General features: G+C 46.0%; 1 protein-coding gene across 2 annotated transcripts in view; it reads right to left on the bottom strand.

Moving 5' to 3' along the window:
* The window catches only part of STX8 (syntaxin 8), a 104,547-nt gene that overhangs the window by 4,452 nt on the left and 75,941 nt on the right, over nucleotides 1-24,154 (bottom strand). Inside the window, exon 8 of one of the 2 annotated variants that reach the window (XM_040580416.1) lies at nucleotides 5,257-5,303. The exons of the other annotated variant lie outside the window; for it this stretch is intronic. Within the exon in view, the coding sequence (XP_040436350.1) occupies nucleotides 5,269-5,303 (35 nt within the window). The 3' untranslated portion in view covers nucleotides 5,257-5,268. The remainder of the gene's footprint in view (nucleotides 1-5,256; nucleotides 5,304-24,154) is intronic. 2 annotated transcript variants of the gene reach the window in all.

Below are 24,154 nucleotides of genomic sequence, written 5' to 3'. Positions count from 1 at the left end.
ACGCAGAGGGTGATCCCGAGTTTCAGGGCACGGCGTGCCCGAGGACGCGGGGGCTCCTGCTGCTCCGCCAGGTTTTAACCTTCGTGCTGAGATCAGCTGTGTCCCTGCGTGTCCCTCTCATCCCGACCCCCTGGCAGCAGCGGGGATCAACACTGCAAACCTAGCAAAGCCTTCTCCAAAAAAAGTTAAGATCAAATTTTTGGATAGAAGATGGAAAGAAAAGGTTACAGTATACGTAATTTATCTCCAGGTTATGACTGCTCATTAGCTTCTCTCCCCTGCTACCTGCCCAGCTGTAAGACCAGAGGGTCCCAGGTTCACACCACACTCCATCCCCCTGGGGTCACCTCGGGCAGCCTCTCCCCACCTCCCAAATCTATTCCCTCTCCCCAGCATTTACCACCTTTGAAGGTCACTGGTTTGGGGTTCATCACAAACACCCTTCTCACCATCCCCAATTTACTCCTGCGCGAACAACTTCCCAGCTGGTGTTCACATGGAAATGCAAATAATTCCTCTAGGTCTGAGTCTGCCTGGAGGGGTCTGGGTATCTAGAAAATGATTCTCCACTCCCAGTTTGCACCTCAGTTTTCAGGGGGTTAACGGTCTGTGTAAATGCAGGTGATGGCTGAGGACTCTTACTCCTTTGTACCTCTTCACCCAGATTGCAACTACCCTTGCCCGGGAGGGACTCTGTAACTCAACAGTGTAAGTTCTTGTTAGAAGTAAGACCCCATTGGAAGCCCGCACTCTCTGGTGCAAGGCCAGCCATCCTCAGCGATGACAAACACCAGTGACACAGATGACGAGTTCAATAAATCATTTCATTTCCCTCTCTTCATCCCACCCTTTGCTGCTTCCCATCACAGAGACCCTAGATGCAGCTTGGAGCTGCACCACGCTGAGCACCGTGCAAACCAGGGACACAGCACAGCCCTGCCTCGAGAGCATCCCTCTCCTCCCGGTACGGAGCCTGTGCTATAGGTGCTGCACGTGTGTTACAGCCTGCACTGTGCTGCTGAAATCCTGGCCGTGCTACAGAGCTGTGAGACAGTAATTAAAATTTCTGGTCTGTAACCTGATGGAAGCGCAGGGTGCCATGTCCTAAATAAGCCTATTTTGCCTCAAATAAGTGTTATGAATCACAAATAATGCTGATGAATTGGTTTCTTCGGAGAAAAGCGGATACCTACCGTCAGCCAGCAGCCGGCTTTTGTGTTTGTGATTAATCATCGAGACTTTCCAGTTCCTTCTGCTGACTGTTCAGATGGAGGCAGCTGAGACTCAACAATCCACAGTTTTCTTTAGAGCATTTTTAATTCCTAATGCTCACAACGGCTGGAGCCCAGCAGAAATCGCTGCTCACAAGCTCTGCCGCCGGTGGAGAGACGAGCCCTCGCAGCACCCACACAAAGCAGCCAATTGTTGCTTGTCAACTGGGTGCTTATGCCAGCTTTCTGACAAGGCAATATTTACAGTGAAATATCCACTTATTGTGCTGAATATAACTCCTGGGAATCTGAGCGTGTTTAGGATCTGGCAGGGGCTCAAGTGCCTTTGAACAGGCAGGCAGGAACTCGGTCATAAATACATCGTGTTTTGACAAGTCCCTCTTGAATAAGTGTCAAAAGATTTCTGGTCTGCTTCTATCAGACTATTGATTTACCATTAAAATCACTCCCTGGCCACAGAGTGCTGGCCATCGAGATGTAATGTGTTATCAATTAGAGCACGCAGGTTTCTACACGGTGTCTCGCATTACAACTTCACACCGGGCAGCCCCTGCAGAGGAGACAGTTGCACCTTCCTCCTTGGCATCCCCTGCTCCAGTAACAAGATCCTGGGATCATTTTTACACATTTAAACACACACTGGCAAGGTAGATGCTTGGGACTGAGGATACCCTTGTTTAACGGCACAAGTAACGTCAGCAACACTTCAGCTCTTCTCTTGCAGCCCCCTGGCAGCCAGGCACTGCTGTGCACATGGAACAGGTGCTTGATGCTGCTTCACACAGCTGCCCAGCACACCAGGGCATCCCCAACGTGCTCCAGCCACAACCCTGAAATTCAAAAGCGATGCTCACACTCACACCAGCATCCAGCTGAAGGTAGGGATGGGAAAGAGCAGGTAGCGGCTGATGCACCCAGGGTTTCACAGGTCTCGTTAAAGGTCTCCAGTGGCAACACTGATCTGTTCTTCTGCCTTGGGGGCATTTTCCAGTTGAACACCAGGTCCGCTTCTTTGCTCAAACCCAAACCCGTCAGTAACAGACACAACACAGCCACATCAAGATACCATCATCCCCTGCTGCCTCTGAGCATCAGCCCAGCTTGGGCTGCCACTGGAAATACTCAGTCACTAGGGAGAACATCCTAAAAGCTTTCAAAGAATACTAGGAGGGTTTTTGAAAGCAAGTGCAGAGGGGATCTGTCTGTGATAGCTGAGGTCTGGACTCAATGAGCAAGGAAATCTCTTCCAGTCCTTGCTGCTATAATTAGTGCACTGAGTATCCGATTGTCCTTATAAATAGGGTAAGTAAATAATGAGCATATGCTAATGAATGATGTCTCCTTTTCATGGGGGTGCATAGCCACGGTTTCTTGTTTGGGTCCAAAGCAAACCGCTCTGACAGCGGGGCAGCCCCTCCCAACTAGGGAGCAGCAACAGCCTTTTGGACACGGACTTGACCAACGTGACCCCCATGTGTCACCCCAAATCTGCATCAGCTGCAAACCTGGAGACTCAGGCAGCGGCTGTCCCTTGGGTGGGCTGTACGCCTTTGTGGGCTCAGTGCTCTTTCTGAATATTGAGCATATTTGGCAAGCAAACACAACCACACGTTGGCTGCTTGCTGGTTCCTGGCTATTGAAGTATCTTTACTTCAATTTCAGCCCATCAAAAAAAAATTTCTAAGGCTTGTGCGTGTGCGTGGTGTCCAGGTCATCTGCCCTGACTTCAAAACCAGAGAGGTTACATCCAAGTCCGTTTCAACAATGTCTAACTTGCAGCTGGCAAATCCCACCCAAAAAATGAGATGTGCCTACTTGCAATTTCACCGGGGCTGGCTGCCTGCAGAGGGGAGGCACGGGGAAAGCTGCCCTGCAACAAGCCCTGAGCATCCTTCAGTCGGCGACTGTTCCTGGGAACAGGAGTTTTGCTTGGAGTTCTCCCTATCTTTTCTGCTGATTTGGGTACAGTGTCATTCTCAGTAATGCTGAAGGTTCAGCACCGGTGTCTTTTATAGATTATAAAACAATAATAAATAGCATGCTATGACTTTAAAGGCCCTGGTATAGCATTACATTATCTGGAAAAAGTGGCTTGTTTTATGCCAAGAAAGTTATATTCCCACAGAACTGTCTATCCAGAAGTTTATGAATAAGTCTTCTTTCATAAATGACACCGCGCGCTAACTTATAAACACATAATAGTTGTTTTATAGGGTAGGAGAGAAGCAGGGAAAAGATGGGAGTTTCAACAACAGGCTGTAGAGCCATGGCTGCTTTCTTTAAGGACTTCTTTTTAATGTCACAGTTTTAAAAAAAAACACAACAAACTTTATCTGCTTTTTCAGTAAGTTAATTTTAAGTCCGTGTTGCCAGATATATGGCAGAAACCCTGCCCAAATCTGTTCAAACCCCTGATCTTCAAGGCAGCAGAGAACCAACTTGGAAGGCTGGCTCCGAACCCGACACACATACCTAAAGCACTAGTTTAACATGGCAAGCACGCGAAGAAATCCATCTTGCTGTCCTTTATGTTCCCTAAAAAAAGCCAAACACTTTCTCCCCCAAAAGCTATAAAAAAAAATATCTTTCCTTCTAACATTTTCCTCGTTTCGAGTGAGACGGGATATTCAATTTGTATTGCATTAAGAACCACTTTAGCATAAATCCCACGCTATTAAGCTGGCTTGTATGTAAATACACTCCCCGATTCCTACACCTGCATCATTGAAACCATCTCTCTGGAGGCTTGTTCTTTATTAGTTTTGTGACAGCCAAACTTTTTCTTGGGCGATACGTCTGTGTAAAACGCTGCGATCGCACATTATCCTACGCCCCCACCCACCCAGAGGAACCTGGACGTTATTGCTTTTGACCTTCCTTTTCAACTGGTCTGACTTGAGAAATTTAACACTACAATTGTACCTCTCAACTCTGACATCAAAATCATTGGCAATTCTCAGGGAAATCAAGAACAGGCTCTGCGAACAGTTATTAAAGGCTCCAAACGCCCATGTGTTTCACTGGGTCTACAGGAGGAAAAAAAAAAAAAAAAAGACACTTCTCAAAAAAGCTGAGCTCTTTGGAAACAACTATTGCATTATTAATTCCTTATTTGGAAGAAAGAAAAACCTAGGTCACTCCTATGTAAGATGAAAAAACTCTTTATTTTATGAGTTATTCCACATTTGGAGCTATTCAGGCAATGCTAGATTAACCTGAAGAAAGGGTTTATCTGAGTCAAAGGTGTAGACTTCGTTCATACACACTAAATCTTCAGTCAACATTATTTCACATATTAAAAAATTGCTTTTTTGTGGGTTTTGCCATGTCAGGTTGGAGCTATGCTTTGCTCTTGGGCACACAAATAAGTTTGTTAATACAAGCCTTTGATCAGGGCATAAAGATCCCTTACATTACTGACAGCATGATCTGTTGGCAAACAAAGTGTGGCTAAATAACAGCAAGATAAAAACACCACTATCGGAAAACAAATGTCAGATTCGGTCCCAGAAGCAGCAGCACGGAGTGAGTTTACATCCAAAACATTTATTGCTTCAGCAATCAAATAATCCTGAGCATTTGGGTCCCAAACCACATGCGCAGCCCGGCTGAATGAAAGGAAGTGAGATAAGTGTTTCTCTTAATCCATTATTGTTATACCTCAATTTGCTTCTTTTTAAATCTATTTTTTAAATTACAAATGCACGCCAGATAGTATATTGAACTACTTCCAAGCGCAATTGCAAAGAAATCCCATATTCTCTCAAAAAGCGATATACGCTGTGCAAACCCAACCTCACGTGAACTGCAACAGCCAGAGGAATAGCTCAAACGAATTTGGTTGCAGCCTTCAACCAGTGCTCCCACTCCAACATCTCCAATGCTTCGCCGGTCTGCATGGAGGTAACCTCCTACCTTTGGCAGTGGTTTGAAGGTTTCAATCCAGCAGTGTAAGATGCCGCATAAATACACACTTGACTGTACATCTCTAAGTCTACGCAATTCATTAACCTCTTGCACTGACCTGAGAACCAGATTAGAAGAAGGGCAGTTGAAAGACAGGAAGGTTTCCTAGGGAAATCAAGAAATATAAATAATTTTACCTTTTGAGCCGCCAGAAGTGAAACTCAGAGACAGGCAAGACATTTGTATGGATTTGAAGACAAGTCGAGAGCACAGCAAGAATTGAACTGTCACAAGTTTCAACTTTCAGAGAAGTCTGTGGGAAAGGGAACACTTTGAGCTAAATTTGTATCTGCTTTAAATAGCAGAAGGTAGCTCACAGAGGACAACCTAGGTGAAATGGATCGATGTACCTCTGTGAGAGAACGACTGAACCAAAGACCTTTACAGCACTTTATACACGCACCTGAACAATACCTTTCTGCAAAAATACTCGATAACGACATCATTTACTGGACTCATCATTGCACAAAAAGCAGAGGTAAGAAGCAACAGTTTACCCATGTTACTGCCCACCCCAAAAACCCCAGTGTTAATTGGATCCTTTATACTCACTGGTATACCAAAGAAAAGATCAGGTATTTAACGAGCAATAGTAACTCCACAGCAATTTCTAACTTTGTCAACAATGCTAAAGACAGGCTAAAAGAAAGCCCCGATGGAGAACCAGCTCTCTGCTGGGGTAAATGTGGGCAGGACTTTGCACACATGCCCAGCCAAGTTGACAATTTAAGACGGCATGTCTCCCCGAGAGCCACTTTTTGGTGTTCTTCCACATCCCACCTCTTTTACTTCAACTCAGACCTGGCAAGCTCTACTCATCCCTGCCTGATCCTTTTCCGACAGGTGGGCTGGGGCAGCACCAGGCGCAGATGTCCCAGCTTGTGCAGATCACCCAGCTCCCAGCAAGCCAGAAACTGGAAAGATTCTCATGGTTTTTTCCTTTTGTTCTTCTAGAGTGACTTCACAGACTTTCCTTGCTCATCCCCACACTGCTATTATCAAAGTATTTCCAAACCCAAAGGTCATCGGCAGACACAGTTACTGGATTTTTTTGCATGTGGCTTATTCCCCGCTCCCCACCCCCCCCCCCCCTTTTTTTTTATTAAATAAGCACACACACTTTCCAATTTTCCCTTCTCCAAACTCTCTAGCATCCTTTCCCTTACATAAGCGATGCCAAGAAACAAGATCAGTCAACAACGTGCTGCATTTCTGAACAACTGTGTTACAACTTGGAACGGGACCTGTGAAAGTTTCAAAACCCTCAATGTGCACTAAAGGTTTCCCAGAAGAAAGGAAACAAAACAAGCCCCAACAAGACCACAAAGGTTCTACAGATCCCTGTCTTTCAGATGAGGTTCACCAAGTGAGCCCAACCAAGCCAAAGGTGTCACCTAAACTCTTCTGCTTTGGCACAAGCTCAGCAAAAATCAGCAGGAAAGGCTGAGAAAGCTCAGGTTTAACCGGGACATCCCTGTCTCTAGGCTTACCAGAAGTCATCCTCCCCATGCCACGGAGGGTGATGAGCAATGAGGAACAGCAGAAGCGTTTGGCACAGACCACAGCTTCATGAATTGTGGTGGAGAGAACAGTCAGGAGCTGAAGGGTGCGAAGGCTGAAAGCTTTCCTTGCAAGAAAGCAACGACCTAAGAAAACCCAACAGTGACCTACTGTCAGGTGGTCCTTCAGCAGCACAAGCCACAGGTCACTGAAGAGACTTCTCACCGCAGTGGAAACGTCGGAGGTTTACCAGCCAGCTGCAGCACTGACTGCACGGAGAGATGCACACCAACCTGAGGCCAGGGCGAGTTAAACCTCACAGACAGGGCACTCGCCTCCCGCAGTGCCCCGCGGCCGGTGCTCCCCCTCACACGCACACATCCAGGCACCTTCTCCAGCTCAGCTTCACCCCCAGCCCTGCTCTAGCCAAAGATGCAGACGCTGCAGCCCGGCTGGCAAACTCAACGTGGTTTTCCTGAAAAAAAAAAAAAAAAAAAAAAAAGAAAAGGGTCCTCGAGGCAGCAGTGCACCCCGGAGCCAGTACCTGCAGCAAGCAGGGAAAAGGCAGAAGACACGACAGATGATCTCAGCAGGGGACTGTTGTTCCTCCACTACTTTCTTCAGTAAAAACAAACGGGCGAAAAAAATAAAATAAAATGAAATGAAAGGACAGCTCTGCTGGCCTGGCGCAGAAGGGGACATCTGCCCACGTCCATCTGCCATCAGCCTGACACCCCAGTCTTTGTTTTTGGCAGGGTCAGTTTTCTACCATTATAGCTCCCTGAACTGCCTCACCAGGACACCAGTGCCAGTACAAGGAAAAAGATGGGAACATGGGGAGAGGGAGCAGGTAACCACTAGCGCTGCTTAGACGCATCAGTAAAGTGTCCCATTAGGCTCTTAAATCACTTGAGAAAGTATTATCTTTTGCCTCTTCCTTTGTTTTTCACTCGAACAAATGCTGGGATTACTTACTCCCTAGTTAGACGGATCTATTACAGCACCAGAACGCTTCTCAAATGTTTAAAGCATCAACAACTAAAGTTACACATGAAAAAAAGAAAGGAATAAAAATAATTGCAGCTCAGTCAAACTAGTGGAATAAGCTGCAGTAACAAAACTATAGTTTTACTGGTCGATCTGAACCTGCAAGAACTTCACTAGGAATACACTGATCAAGAAGAAACAGTTATAGCAGAAAAAAAATCCATATAGTGTTCATACCAAGTCATTTAAGGTCAGATTAAGTGTTCTTGAAGTCTGGTCCATGTGTCTTCTATTTTAAAAAGTGCCCTGCTTGCACAGGAATTGTAAGAACTTTTGAAAATGGGATGCTGGCTCCTAAGTCCCTTGGATACTTGACCGCGTGGTCAGGAGGGTTGAGATTTACATACAAATTGCAAAGATTCTAAATGGCTTCCTCAGAGCAAGAAACGGGGGTGGAAACGAGAGAATATTTAATGATTAGTTCCTTATGGCTCCAACATTCTTGAAGCATATTTCTTGCAGTCCCTGGAACACTCCTGCATTCTTGATTGCAAAATGGCAATAAGTGATTTCCTTTAAAAGCCTTGTCTTTTATTGGAATACTAAAAATACCCCACCAGCCCCACTCCACACCACTCTCTCTCTTTCCTGGACAGGCCCCATCAACCCCGATGTATTCTATTCTGAAGACGGCAATAAACATTTCAGCATGGGCTGTTCAATCCACTTCAAAATAGATCTTGCATTTCCAGTGGAGCCCCTACTAGCACCATAAATCATCTTTACACAGACTTAAGGATGAGAAACTCCAGCTCCAAAGCAACATGGATTTGGTTTTTTTCTTTTTAAAAATGGGTACAAGACAGTCAAGAATTAAATGACTGGCAAATTTCAACATGCAACTACTGGGATGACCCCGTAAAACAGTGCCGTTGTGGTGGTTAGAGCCACACTGTGCAGAGCTACTGCAGTCAATTCACTTGACATAAACCTACCTGGAAGATGACGCTTGGTGGGGCAAAGTTCAGAAAAAATTGTCTCCCCATCCATTACATCTGAACAAACACGGCTTTCAAATCTGGGATGCTCTGACTGTTGCTGATTTTAAAAGCCACAGATGAAGATTAATTACAGACTACGTCTGAACTGGTTACACACATCTAATACTCCTTTTGTTTTTCTAGTCCGCACAGACTTAAAGTCTGAACTGTTCTCCCCAGTGCTTCACTCATTATGTCTCTCTCCATCGGCTGCAGACCTCGGAGAAGAGCTCGAAGAGGTAACTCCAGGTACCTGACAAGGCGGCTACCGCATAAGCCATGATTTTATCATTAATGTTCTTGGCCAAGTCAAGGAGCTTCTCCAGTAAAAGTGGTTGTGCAACCAGCAGCTAACAGCAGAGCAGCTAAGCGCAGGATGCAACCAGCCTTCCTCAGCCTCAAACATCAAAGTCTTCACACAGCCGGGAGCCAGCAGGGACATAACTGAGCGCCCCAGCGCAGGCTCCACAGCCCAGCGGTTACGACGAGAAGGGTTTCCCAAATACCGATCTGTCCAGCAGGAGGTTTGGCTGGACAAGGTGACCGAGCGGCTCCCCAGCCAACCCAGCGGTGCCAGCCCTGGGTTTCCACATTAAGGGAGTCCCATGGGCAATGTGACCTCACTGAACAGATCTGCTGGTCACATCGTAACTCTGCTAGAGCAGCTGCCCTCGAGTCACTCCACAAACTACACACAGCTCAGCAGCCACAGGCTGATGCCCCACGTATTGCAAAAAACACAAGCTGTAGCTTTCACTTGAACACAAGCCTAATGAAGATGGGAGATGGTTATTTTTCTACTTTTGAAGACCCAGAGGGAAGCGAACCTAACTTTTGTCTGTTAGCCAACTATTTTTTGATCATGCTTGCGGCTGGACAGTCTCCTGACCTGCGTATTGCTGTCACACGATGTAAGCTCTCTGCTCTGTGGGACACAGTTAGCAACAGGCTTTGCTTAGCATCAGCTTCTCTTGGGTGAATTGTACTTTTCTGAACCCTTTCCCACCTCCAGCGGGTCTCAAACAGGAGGGTCTGCGCAAGGAAACTGCACTTATTGTTGGATGATTCATTCCATGGATTCAATCTGGGTGAATCTAGTACTCCCACCAGCAAGACTTGGTGACCACAAGAAAGGAGATGCTCTTCTGGCCCCGAAGACAGACAAATGGAGTCATAAATCATAAAACCATCAGGTGGAGAGGGACCAAAGCAGGTTCTAGTGCAACCTACTGCTCCAAGCAGGGTCAGGTTAGGGAGCTGGACTCCGTGATCCTTATGGGTTCCTTCCAACTTGAGATATTCTGTGATTCTAAGACCAGACTCAGACCAGGTTGCTCAGGGCTTTGTCATCTTGAGTCTTCCAAAACCTTTAAGGATGCACAACTGTCCAGGCAGCACACACACTGGATTCTCTCCAGATGAAACCAAACCAGATCTCCTCATGCACACAAACAGGAGGTGCTACTCTGAGAAGGACATTTACTAACCCACTAAAACTACTTCAGGAAGAACAGCACAGTATGGACAACCCAAAAAGGTAACACTGAAGTGGGTGACTGCTTATCATCTCTAATACAATGCCAAAAAAATGTAAAAAAACCCTTGACGTGTTTCAGTCTGGTTCTTTTAACATTTAAGAAGATCCTTAGATGAGACTTCATTAATTTTAAAGCCAATCCTAATTTGGCCAAATAAAATGTTTCGTCCTCGTTTCTGCAGAAGCGTATCAGCATGCACGTGAAATTCTTTACACAAGTATAGCTGTTTTTTTGTTGAGAATAGTGTTTTCATAATTCAAAGAACAATCCTTCTTTTAGAAACTTGCTCAACCTTTGGCAATCCAACCTCATCAGCATACAAAACTGCAGAAACTAGCAACCAAATACTTATTAATACCATGTACAGCTGCTAACAACTATAAGAACCTCCTAAAAATGCCAAGGGAAACAGGGCGGGTGAAACAATCCCTCGCAAACAACTGAGCCAATAAATACAGAACTGTGATAAGAAATTAGGTTTGACTTGCATAATCACTTTTAAAAGTTTTTGGAAAATGGAGTCTGAAGAGCAGGAGGCTGATAAAATAACATTGTTCAGTAGCAATGTGAAAGTTTCATGCCGATGAAGTAGGGAATTCAATCCTTGCTGAATTCTTGAAATCATTTAGATGTTAACAGAAGTTTCTTCTCCAAAAAAAGAAGGCAAGGCATCTCTTAAAGCCCACACACACAGATCTTTGACTCCTATATGCTGGTGTACTACACAAAACTATTTTGGTTTTGGAAGACTGCATTGTCTCATGTGTCAGGATGGCTATTTTATTTTATTTTATTTTTTAACTTCTGACTTGAGCAGAGCCAAACCTGTACAATTTATGCATGTGCAGTACAAGAGGTCCCCTCTCATTTTGTATTTAAAAAAAAAAAAAGAGAGAAAGGAGGAGGAAAAACCACAATATCATTTCATCTCAGTACCTTCCTAAAACTTGAGAAGTTTATAAGCTCTTAACTCCAGTTCTCTCCTTTTGCCTTCCCACATGACAGCTCCAAGCTGCCACAGCAGCTGCACAGCAAACGTCTTCAAAGGAAATAAAGAAAGAATTGCTCTCAGAACAAAGTGCAGGGGGAAAACCGGCCTGGGTGACATGAGCAATGCAGGGCTGAGTGGGCTGCACCCAGGGGAGCCAACGCAGTACGTGGTACGGCTATAAGCAACCTCTCCCCACACTCACTCACCAGTGAAGGCTTTTGTTTGTAACTGAGAAATGCAGTAAAACCAGAAGGCAGGATGTTTCAGAAATGCATCTTCATATATTTTGCATTGTATTCTCCTGTGGGAGAATGTTTCCCTTTTTCAGCTCCTTCAGGTTATTACTAGATAGGTGGAGGAGTCAACGCGGAGGGAAAAAAATAATAAATATAGAATTAAGAAAAAAAAGGTCTGTGTAAGGAATGTAGTCTGTTATTAAACAAACAAGGATAAAAATACTTGGGACAAAAAGCAGTGGCTTGATTTACCAAATTTTTTTTTTCTTAAGTCTAATCCCATGGTTAAATCTACAGAGTTTATTCCCCTCACACTTCTAGGGGGAGAAAAAACCCACACCACAAAGAGGCATATAAATTGCCCTGGATCATTTGTCTGAATCCTGCTCCTGCCCCGCAACAGGGACGTTCCATATGCTTTTGCAATAGCTCTGTTTTGATAGTATTACCAGAAGCGTCCCATATTAATCATGTTGCCACTAAAAGTCTCTCTGGAGTATTTGCTTATTCTATACTTTTCCAAACTGTTTCAGTTTTCTCTTAATTTATTAAAAGCTAGCTGAAGATGACCATGGTTAAAGCTAACCTCTGCTACTACAAAACCAGGAGGAAAAAAACGGAGGGAGAGAAAGAAAATCACCTTTAACCATGAATTTTCCTCTGTTCCCCAGAAGCACTGCTCCCCCCAGACATGCTGTTTCAGTCCTTGTTACATTTCTCTGATCCGTTCAAGTTGTGAAGCCTTAGATATTGCTATTTACGGTAGCATTAACATTCAAGAAACACTTTCCTGGATGCTACTATTTGAGTTAGGATCATTGGAAGAAATTTGGTATTGGCTCAATCCTTCAGTGCCCTGAAATCAATGAGCTTATTTCAGCCTGTAAAGTGTTCTTAAAGACATGCTTAAGTGCTTTCCTGGATGAAGAACAAAGCACTTGGCACCCCGCAGGACTGAACCCTGCTGAGGTGCTAGGCATTTCCAAACATTTCTAATTAACTAAAAGAATCCACAATTAAGAAAGTCGCAGTCAGTTGGTTGACAGAATAAAGGCAATGTTTTGCAAAGCATCCCATGTTCCCCACTCCGGCAACACGCACCCCTCCACAATACCAGACAGGGGAAGGAGAAACGTGTCCAATAGTAGGTGGGCTATAAAGAGCAAAAGAGTATCTGGGCGTCCTTTGGCAATTTGGCAGCGGTGCTGAAATCCAGATCCACACCCGGGCTTCACAAGGTCCCTGCTTCAAAGCCAGGAGAATAAGGAGATGGAGTTCGTGGGAGCCGACTGCTCGAGCCTGCCTGCTCCCGTGCATTTTGGCTTCGCCAACGCCACGGATCAGCCAGCCCCGCGGGAAAGTTCTGCTCGCTCCAAGCGTGGGCAGTCCCCATCTTCTTTTCTTAGATCTAAAGATGGGGCTAAAAGGAAAAAGAAGCGATCTCTGCAGTGCAGAAGAAAATGTTAGGTATGAAAGCTTCAGCCCAAGTACACGTGGTCTCTGGCTTTGGACAGATGATCGGGAAGATCCCCATTTATCCCCTAGATTTCGCATTGTTTTGAGGACTCTGCTGTCTGCAAAACATTAACTCAAACCAAGTGGTACAATTCTGCTAAAATTACACTTTTAAGCCAACTACGTCTTTCTGAGTCAGAAAACAAACAGGCCTTTCAATGCACTTTCATAATTGCAACACATATTTCATTCTTATTTTCACCCAGCTTATACAAAGATTAGATAAATTATTTTTCATGTTTATCTTACCCCATGGAAAACACAAATCACCTTGATGCTATGCTAACAAAAGCTTGGCTTATCTAGGCACGGGACATCAGGGAGAGGCCCCTGGCTCTCCAAGCCTTGATCCTGCCAACAGGCAGCGGCGGACCCTGTGGCCTCACCAGCGGTCAGATGGGCTCCGCACGGATGCGGTCATTCCCAGTGGGAACTGGAGGGGAAGCCCCAAGGACTTGTAGAAACCTGTGTTCTCCACCTTCAGCTGGAGAATCAGCAAGGACTTTCCACCTCTGATCCAGCCACAGCTACTCCTAAGGAGCCCAATGGCAGCAGCCAGATGTGAGGCTGCTCCAGCCGGGGTCCGAGTCCAGCTGGGGGGGTCTGTGAATTGTCCAGCACAAGAACGGAAGCAACAAATCCAAAATAGGTTGGAAACTAGAAAAAACAAGCTAGCCCAATGTTAATAAGAAGAGGCTGAACCCCAACATCTGCACCGAACTTTGTGGCAGCCCTGAGCTGGAGACTAGAGCGTGGCTTCAGGAGACTGATGCTGCTGCAGAAGCGCTTGCTGTCCTGCGTGTGTGAAGTGCTCTGGGACCACCTCACCTCTAAACCAACGAGGGAAAAACCTACACCACAAGCCCTGCCTAGTGGCCATCAGGTGGAGCCGTGTGTGAACAACTCTAAAATACTGTTAAGAGAATTTTTTTTTTTTTTTTAAGTTTTCATCAAATCCTGCCCCAATCACTCCAAAAGTTTCAGACTGCACACACAGCATTACAGCAGAAATAAGGTCATCTGCAAACGGTTAATGCAATGAGTATTAGGTGCAAACCACTGGGACTGCAGTAAGATGCTTGGCAGTATTTGATTTCAAGTAAGCCACAGAACATGACAGTAATTTAAATAAAACCCGTACAGTTTATCCGGAGCTTCCCAGCCCTTTGCTCCCAACACTGTGTCTCCTTTTGTCTCCTCTGTTCCGGGTGCAAGCTAGCACAACCTGACCACGTATCACGGAGCCTATCTTGAAGCAGGAACTTTATTCACAATATCTGGCTTTAGGAGGAGGCCAATTAAAAACAGAGATGCAGGAACGCTTATCCTTTTATTTTTAGCACAATGAAGGTTTGGTGTGAGGGGACCCTAATAAAATTTAGAAGTCAACACTTCTGATGGAACATCCCTAGTTTCTTTTAAAATGAAGACGTGGATGCAATGATTAGTTTTTGCTTGCTAGAAACTTTTTTTTTTTATTTATTTAAACATTGTCCACTGTGGTTTCAATGGCTTTGAGGGGAGATTTTTAGTATGATCAGCTGCCAAGAAACATCTCCCAGTTAGCTGCTTTGGTCATCAGTCAGTAGCTGCCACTAGCACAGCATTTTCTATCTGCAAATCCAATAATCCTAGAACTACCAAACATAATTTTCTCCCGAGATTTCTCTTGGTGGAGAGAAACATCCTTTGGAAGGCAAAACACTTTTTTTTTTTTTTTTCCTTAGCGTTTTAGCTATCAAAACACATGGTGCAGCCTAGAATAGTACTCCCCATAAAAACCGTTCTCCAGCTCTGCTCCTCACCCAGCCTGCCAATGAACATGGGAAACCATTAACTCAGAGCTGCTACAATGAACTCCCAGCATCTTCTTCAAAGACTCAGACAATCCCGAGCTACTTGTCATGCAAACAACCTGTGAGATTCTTTCTCCTGGCAAGGCAAAAGGAGGGGTAAATTACTGAGTTAAGTAGATTACTGGGGAAGGAGTCACACTCAGCAGCCTTATGAGATGATTAGACCCTGGGAAATTCATACACCAAATCCCCAGGCCCTGATAGCACACATTCATTACCAGTTTCAGGATCAACCACAATCAAGAACCTTCTCTGGCAGCATTAAATATTCTTTTCCCAATTAACTTTCATTTAGCTTTCCCCCAGAAAAGGATGATTATGTTTAAAATTTTACAGGGGAAAAAAGTTGTGGCAGCAGTTCACCACTCAGATGACTCCTCTTTTTTTTTTTTTTTTTTTTTTTTTTCAGAGAAGCATCAGCATTTTTGAAGCAATGACGCTACCGGCACCATCAACATAAGTGTTAAAAAACGTAATGCCATCGCTCTGCGGGTGTATATGCGCAGCACTGCCAACAGCAGCACCCAGGGACTGCAGAGGGGTGTCTGCAAATAAGACAGCAGCAGTTATCTGTCACGTGCATTTCATAAATCCAACGTAGCTTTTGCCATCCAAAAGAGGAAAGAAAATAATCAATTTTGTGGCAAGACAGCCAGCTGCTGCAACAGCAATGGGAAAGGGCCCGTGCCTTCTGCAGGAGCCAGGTAAGCCTGTCAGGTCCCCAGGCAGGGTCCCCTTGGCCCCGTGGTACACAGGCGATGCCAATGCATGTCCTTCGCCATGATCTGCCAGAGTACCTGGGCTGAGCTTGGGAAATTAATTCCCCAGAGTGCGGGTGAATGGGCAGCAATCGTTATTTTTTCCCCACTAATGACACTGTGAAGGGCACTGCTGGCAGAGGCAGGTTCTAGGAGAGGCTGTTCCACAGAGGCTTCAGACACAGCTTTATAACATTTGCTTTTTTAAAGACTCCCAGTTTAACAAGAGTCTATACAGCGTTATTCAGCAACCCTCCATTATCTACAGAATTACAAATTCCCTATGTTCTTGATCTATATAAAGTAAAGGGCGTAACCCCATCATGCTGGAGAAGGTGAGTGTGCTGAGAGTTCTCCCTCCTACCTGAAATATTTTTATCAAAGAGATGTCTTCAAAAATATCTCTCGGAGAAAGTCTCTTATGCAAGAAGTTAGACAGTTGAGGACTACTGAAGTGCAGTCTAGTTTGATCAAAGGAAACTCCGGCACAAGAGACTATTTCACGCCCTGGCATCTCACAAGAGGCCAAGATAAACTGCAGAACACCAGATGATCAACCTGATGGAAGGGCTAATCCTCTCAGAAAGCAGAGAGGGGTACAACAGCTATGAAGAAGGAAAGTATAAGAGTCTAACAGCGGTGATGGGGGCACCTGGGAAACACCTTGGAAAATGTCAGGTTTACCAAGTGACTAAGATGCATTCCATCGCTGCAAAGGGCAGTTCAAGGCGTCTCAGCTACTCATCTGTTACTCCTCAAGTAAGAAGGAAAGGAGCCTGCCAGCAGGCTCTACTAAGTAGGGAAGCCCCGACCTCCTGAGCATCAGCCATTTCTGCACATCTGTGGGTAAACTTCCCTTGTTAATGCATCAGCTCACCAACCCCCATGGGATGCTTGCTGCCCTGCTGCAGCAGAGGGTTGACAAGCACCAGGTCCCCAAGGAAGGGCTTCTCCCGTCATCCTCAGCCCACCTGTCCCCCCACCCCGTGCTCCCGACCTGCAGCACCCTCTTGTCTGGACCTGCTGCCACTCCACGCAGAGGGCTACAGGCAACAGTGGAAGGTTTTTTTGATCTCAGACTCTGTGGCAAGCACAGCAGAGACAAGGGGCTGTTCTTGCCTGCTGCATCCATGCCTTGACCTCAGGTGGCATTAAGAGAACGTCTGTGTCCGTGAACCAAGAAGAACCCAAGCAGCCGCTTCTTCAGAGCAGTCTGGGAAGGACAGGCAGACAATTCACAGCTCATCTGAGCAAAGCATGGCAAATTCTGGATTGCATCCCCAAAACCCAACGGCTTAACTCCAGTTCCTCTAGCACCTCAAAGTCAGAGCTGCACAGTGATAGTCCGAGAGCAGGATGGCAGTGATGATGCTCCAGGCAGGAGGACCTGAACACAGCCAAGCCACAGGTACTCCGATGGGGACAACAGCACTGCCCTGTTCGTCAAAGGACAATATATACGTTAAGGAGTTACTAAGACAGGTCAACCACCGCAGGATGGAGCCAGTGCCAGCCTGGCAGCAAATGAGAGCAAATCCTCCCAGCAATCACTCCGCTATTACTCCCAGTTCCTCCCTTCATCCTGTACGGCCATAAGGTCTTTTTTAGCACTCACCTTCCAACTCTCCAGGGAACACAGAACCAGCCACACGCATCCACAAAGATGGGAAGCTGCCTAGAAATAACACATTTCCCGCTCTCCTGACACCCCGTTTCGTTCCTGACTAATCCTGAATGAAGGCTTTAAAAGGAATCAGGCTATCTTGGAGCTACGGAGCCAACTTGGTGTCTCAGGTGAGCTAGACCACCGCTAACACCAGCCACCGAGCAGAACAGAGCCAAAACTACCCCTTACCTCACACTCGTCTCTCCTGTGAACCTTGCCAAATTAAGCAAGGAAGCAGACAACTGGAGCTCGTACGTTGTAAAACTTGTTCAGTCATAACCTATAAAAATACCTGAATGCCTACCTACAAACACACCGCATCTCCCTTTCCGGCACTACCACATCAGTCAGGCTACAACCAGCTCAGCTTATTAAGCCATTTAACATCTAAATACTCTCCAACTCCATGCTCTTTGATGACTTAACCATCTAATTATTGTCAGAATTAGCAGGACAAAAGATGACCACCAAAAAGCCATCAGCACCCCTTGACCTTCTCATTTACTCAGCAGCTAGAGAAAATCAGTTCTACCCTTTCTTCCTTGGAAGATGATCTCTAGTGTTTGGTTCCTCTGGGAGCCAAAATAAAACACGGGTCTCTGCAACAGCAGCAAGCTACCTGGGCATCACAAGAGAAAATTCAGTATTTCATGCAATTAGCAAGTGCCAGAATTCAACCTTTGTTATCTCAATAGGGCTTATATAGCATACAACAGAGCAAGCCTCCAAATTCACCAACTCTTTATTTCAAGCAGAATTTAAAGACCGAAAGCACGACTGTCCTCCTGCATGGGCTACACTACAGCCTTCAGGGCAGCTCCACATTACGGCAGCTCAGCAGATACTCTGGGCTGGAGCAAATCCAGTCACAGAGAAGCGACGGATCCCAGCACAGGAACAGCTTTTCATCAGTGGGCAAGGCTGACTGATCTATACTCAAGATACTCCTCTTCAAGAAAGCTTCTCTCATAGACCATTAACCGCTAAAATATGCATGTACAAATATGACATGAATGCTTAAATGCAGACAGCTAAGCACACAGGAGAACAGAACTTACCCTGCATTCATCTACATAATTGCATTCAGCTACCAAAGGAATGAGCATCTTTGAAATACCAAAGGTGATGGTAAGCAAACATAAAACACTTAATTACGTAGGAAGTAGTATAGAGGACGTGGCAAAGCAGCCATGCGTCCAATGGAAATATTAATAATGTTGTTATTACCAAAGTAACCAGAAAAGCCGAAGCAGCAACACTGGGAAAGACGTGCAGAAATGAAAGAATTTTAATTTCAGCAAAGGGCTAAGTGAGGTACAACATGAAGTCTGAAAATCCACTTCTCCACCTCATCTCCCATCTGAACCTGGAGTTCAAACAAAAACCGAAGATCAACTTTAAACAAACATTTACCCAGCTCCCAAGCTATTTGAGTACCTTGTCAAAACATCCCCCCCCCCCCCCCCCCAAGTGTTTCTGAATAAGAAAGCACAGAATGCAAAATTCACAAGAAAACATCAAATCCTCTCATCTCAGGAAATTGGAAATGTTACTGTTTATACCCCTGAAAGCATGCTGTGAAATACTCAGTATGAATCATTTGGCACTGCTGATGTTTTTGTAGAAGGCCTAAACACTGGGCTTTTTTCCCCTCACTTTTGAGTCTTTAATTCAATACCAAGGTGGGAAATTAATATTTTTGCATTTTATTTAAATGCCAGAAAAACATTTGCTGCTTCTCTAGCAGGAATGAGTCACTTTGGCTCCAATAACGTGCTTTTCCGAAACTTTTTAGCAGTATTGCCGCCTTGCTAATGCTCTAGAGCTAAATACAAAACATTGTCTGCTGGGATCCCCAATGACATTATAAACACTGCAGTAGTAAAAAACCACCCAGCCCTGCAGGAGCTGGAAATCTTACAGCGCTAAATAAAATCACCAAGCACAGGGAGCAGCAATAAAGCAGGGAATCTCTTTGGTTCTGGAGAGTTTATACTTTCCAAATTCCTTGAACTTGGTAGATTTGGGAAAGTTATGCAAATATGCCTATTATGTTAAAAATCTAACCTTCATGATAGGGCATCATGTTGCATAAAATACTTGTTTTTTCTCATGGGCAACCAGAAGTGAGTGACAAAGCAGAGTGGCAAAGGTACAAATACCAGTATAAGCTACAAATTCACCCTGCTCCTGCTATGCTGGAGCACAGGGGAGGGGGGGCAAGAGAAAGCAGTTACCACCTATACGAAGGGAACCACTTGACAGGACGTGTATCACATCGGAATTATAGTCACAATCCTGGAATTCCTCAGCTGCAGAATTAAAACAAGTTTACAGAAATAACTGATAGGTGAATGCTATCCCCATCCTATTCCACCTCGTACATAACCCCCAAATCACAGCTGGCAAGTCATCAGCCCCAACCACCTCTGCCAAGCCCTGACAGCCCATGCTGGGTGCTCTCCAACATGCGTAACAAGTTCTTTGGTCCCAATATCCGTCACAATCTACTGTCTGGGCTCCGCATCTCCAGGCAGCCCAACCACCTCCCTCTCCCATCCCAAACTGGCACCACGGCTTCTCCTTGGGTTCGCTTGCAGTCTTACAGAAAAGTAACAAAGTGATGAAGTTCAAGTGTTTCAGTTTGGATCCAGAGACATGAGGCTTCTCCAGATACCGGCCAAAGGCCACCTTCATGCCAAGAACACTGGGGCCACCAGGCTGGGATCAATGGCCACGCCACACGCTCGAGAGTCGGTGGCTGGAGCGCCTGCAGCCCCAGTTCACCACGCGGCACGAGACACATCTCCAACGGGAACGGAAGAAACTCTTTACTAGACACTTGTTAAGCGCCACTGAAGTGCAAAGACTGATAAAAACCCCTTATATTTAGTAGTCCTGCATATTCTGCCTCCGGTGAGCATGTTCTGCTCCCCATTTCTGCCCCTTAGCAGCTGACTGTTGGTGGGGAGAGCCGGACCTGACCCCCGCCGGCTCACTGCTCCTGCGCGTGCCAGCAGCGAAGCCTCCTCTCCAGCAGTCAGCTCATAGGGAATCAAATCAGCATTGACCACCACGATTAAGAGATCTGAAGATGATGAAGGCTACGAAGCACAGTGGAATTTATTTGCAACCACTCTGGGCAAACCGGGCGCTGATGGCAACAGCTTGAAAAGAAGCCCGTTACTCTGGGGAGGTTCGATGCTTTTAGGTGATTTCCAAGGCCATTAGCATCCCCCAGCGCTGAAGCCATCCCTCCAACAGCTAATGGTCTGGCCAACCCACGAAATTTCAAAGCCGATATTCCTCCCATGTAAATACACACACAGGGCATCAGCAACTTAAGAAACAGCGTTTGCTCTTTTTTGGTGTAACCTCTGGCGCTCCATTAGGACTGACGAAGGATGCTACAGGACACGTACAAAACCCTTCCTACCCCCCACGAATTATTTTTGTTTCCCCATGCAGGCAGCGCAGGGAGGTTGGCTGGCTCGGGCTCTCTAAGAAAGGCTTTCTGTGGTGGGAGGCGGGTTCATCGCTGCACACAAGGGATGACCTCTGGCAATGCCCGGTTCGCACTCGCTACTGTCTTCAGTTTGGCAACAGGGCACAAAAGCGGCGTACCCGCAACCCACCCCCCGCCTCGCCTCAGCCCCTCTTCACAGGGGGCCGGAGCTTCACACGTTAACCAGCCCCCTCAAGACAAAGCCCGTGAGTTTCTTAATTAAGTCGAAGTGAAAGACGGTCTAAAAGCATCCCACTTACATCCTGGGAGTACCTTCAGTCTGGACTTCAAACGCGGGCAGTGCACTGCCCATCAAACTGCAGCCTTAACAGCCAGTCGGCAATTTTTCTCTTGTAAATGCAGAATGCTGGGCCTTCAGCCCGGCCTCTTCAGCCTCCTCTCATCTCCCCTCCAATTTTAGACATGTCTCTGGGATATAGAGGATGAAACAAAAGGACTGCTTGTGTGTCAGAAGCCCTCCAGAGGGTCTGCGCTTCAGTCCACCCTTCTCCAAAGCAGGGCAGTGTCTGGAGAGCTCTTTAGCAGTTTTTGTCTCATTAACATTTCCATGAGGCATCAAAGAATATATTAAAAAAATATCTAAGCACAATTCCTGCTATGGAATGAGAATATATAAAAAAAACCTGCTCAGACACCTTTCCCTTATCCATTGCATTATTATTAGATAATCGCTCTTCATGAAACCAGCTTTATATTCCCACCGAACCCCGCGAAAGCCTCCACAGATCTGTCCCACCAAGCCCCCGCTGCCCTGTACTTTCTCCATTGTCGGGGCCTGGTTGCTCTATGTTCCTCCCAAACAGAACCCAATTATTCCCCAGCAGTAAGTCACCGGGAGCAGGAATTACTTTAATTTTGTCCCTTTGAGCAGCTGCTTGGGGTGGGCTGGGAGATGGCTGCGGCCACGGCGCTGGGCTGAATACTAAAGAAGCACTGAGGCATCGTGTCCTGTGCGGGGGGTGACGGGGTAGGATTTTCTCCGTGGAGGAAGCAAATTAGTGAGGTTTACGTGTCCAAAATGAGCCTTTTTATTGCCCCTCCTTGGATATTTCCATACCCAAACTGTGCCAGCGTGAGAGCTGCAATGCACCTGAGTGCCCTGGACCAGCTTAGCCATCGGTGCTGGAAGCGGGGAGCTGTGCCCACCGCCCCCGGCCCCCATCGCTGCAATTCTTCCCCTTCTCATTAGAAATGCCCAGCAACACCCCGCAGACAAAGCCACTGCAAACAAAGTGCAGGGAGAAGGGGGGAAGGGGAGAAGAGAGGATTTTTTTTTTCTTTCTATAAAAAAAAAAAAAAAAAAAAAAAAAAAAAAAAAAAAAAAAAAAAAGGAGTGCGGAGGAATTCTTCATTCACTGATCTGTAGAATACATTAATATCCCGAAGTGTTGGCACAGCCTCCAATGCTCGGGGGACCAACAATGACTCCGAGTCTGGGATCTTCAAATAAACCACCCCTGCTGTCATGGCCACCGGGAAAGAGAATAACAGCAATATTAGCTGACCTTCATTTTGTTGTTTCTCCAGACCTGACTGCTAGACCTCTGTTTGCCTGTTACTAGGATTTCTTGGCGGAAAAATGTGAGCATTTCCTAGACGATACAAGAGGCAGTTTATTAGGTAAATAAACCAGGCCCTAAGCAGTCGCTTCTGCTTGATAATGAGGAGGGAAGGAAAGGAACAGACCTCCCCGCACCACCTAAAATAACCCCAATCAAGGCTCTATAACTACCACCACACGCATATTTTTCAACAGACAGTTAATAAACAAGAGAAGGTCATTTTAGCTCAGCCAACTTGTGAGCAAAACCATTTGCTCAGAAAACTATAGGCCATAAAAATCACAGCAGGCACTGTCTGTATCGTATAAAACTGTCCATCTATGGAAGCAGAAAAGAAGTTTAAAATAAGCGTATTCTTTCAGGCTTCTGACAAAAGAAAGCATCAAGGAGAAAATGTTTATCGAGGAGTCGTGCGAGGAGGGCTGGGAAGGAGAGCGCATGGGACATCTCGCATTGCTCCCTTCTTAGCTGATCTCCACGAACCCCACTGATAGACATAATTAAATTATCAGGCAGCTGATGACCCAGGAACAACGATTAAAGGCTATTTCCAAGCCTACAGCACCTCCTGCAAAAGGCTACTGCAACAAATTAGAGGCAAGTTTTGCAACATTTCCCAATGAATCTCACAGATAAATACAATCACCAGACAGTTTTTAGAAAGCATGGCTTGGAAAATGAAGTTTCCACTGAAACAGAGCTAGTGGCACTGTTTTCCTTGCCAAACAGGCAATGTTCTGGCGCATATTTTTTTTTTTAATATATAGAAGATAAGTGTTACACAGCAGCTACTGTGTGTTACAATCCAAACGGGGATGCGGTACAACGCAACCCGAATGCATTCAAAGCTACACAAGACACCACCTCGCATCTGCAACTCATCTGCAAATCCCAGCACTCACTAGGATTTTACAGCAAAGTCACTAGCACAAGCTGATCATCGAGCAGCAGAAACACACACCCCCCCCCCATCACAAAGCAAAAAATTATTTCTGAAGCAGACAGGTCATCTATTGAAACAGTGAATCCCACTTTGCTGCTGCAGATCTGTGCACAGGAAAGCGTTCCTGCCGCCAATGTCCAACTTGGTTTGCAAGCAAAAGTGATGCTGTAGCGATACATCTCTGCTTTTACTGCAAAGGTTTAAAAGTCACTGCAAACCCTAGCTCCAACACTGGTACAACAGCATCAATGCGAGCCCCGTGTGTATCACCTCCGTGTGACATCTGGCAGTGTGATGCTGAGCAAAGGAAGCAAAACCTACCTGAAGCCTTGGGCAAGCAGACAGCTAGCCCACACTAAAGCTACCTTTAAAGGCTACAGTCACTAGGGCTGCACTCACACCTTCAAGTCGCATCAGAGTGATGCCAGAGTCATGGACTTTAATCTGCAAAAACTATATTTAAATACGTTAAAACTGGGGCTGGTTTATTTCATGACTTAAAACCCCACTTCACATGGCTGTGAGTTTGGAAAAGCACATCAGGTTCACGTTCCACCAGAAGGAAGGTGGTGAAGTACCTTCTGGAGGCAGCACGCACTCCTGAACCAGCTCATGGCAGCGAGTTCAACCCAGCTCATCACTGGCAGACATGAAACCGCCCTCCCCGCAGCGGTACCACCTTACAAGCTTAAGCCAGTTGGGAAGCTTCTCCCCTGGAGCCCTACCACAGCAGGTTAGGTGGCTACAGGTGTTCCCTCAGACTGCAGCTTGCCCTCTGCTAGGAGGCATGTATCGAAGGGGACGGGTCCCATCCACCCCACCGCCCTGCTCGGCGCTG

This window comes from Falco naumanni, chromosome 1 (assembly GCF_017639655.2).
Source record: "Falco naumanni isolate bFalNau1 chromosome 1, bFalNau1.pat, whole genome shotgun sequence".
Classification (NCBI taxonomy): Eukaryota; Metazoa; Chordata; class Aves; order Falconiformes; family Falconidae; genus Falco; species Falco naumanni.
The sequence above is the reverse complement of the archived record's forward strand: the minus strand, read 5'-3'. Positions and strand labels throughout refer to the sequence as shown.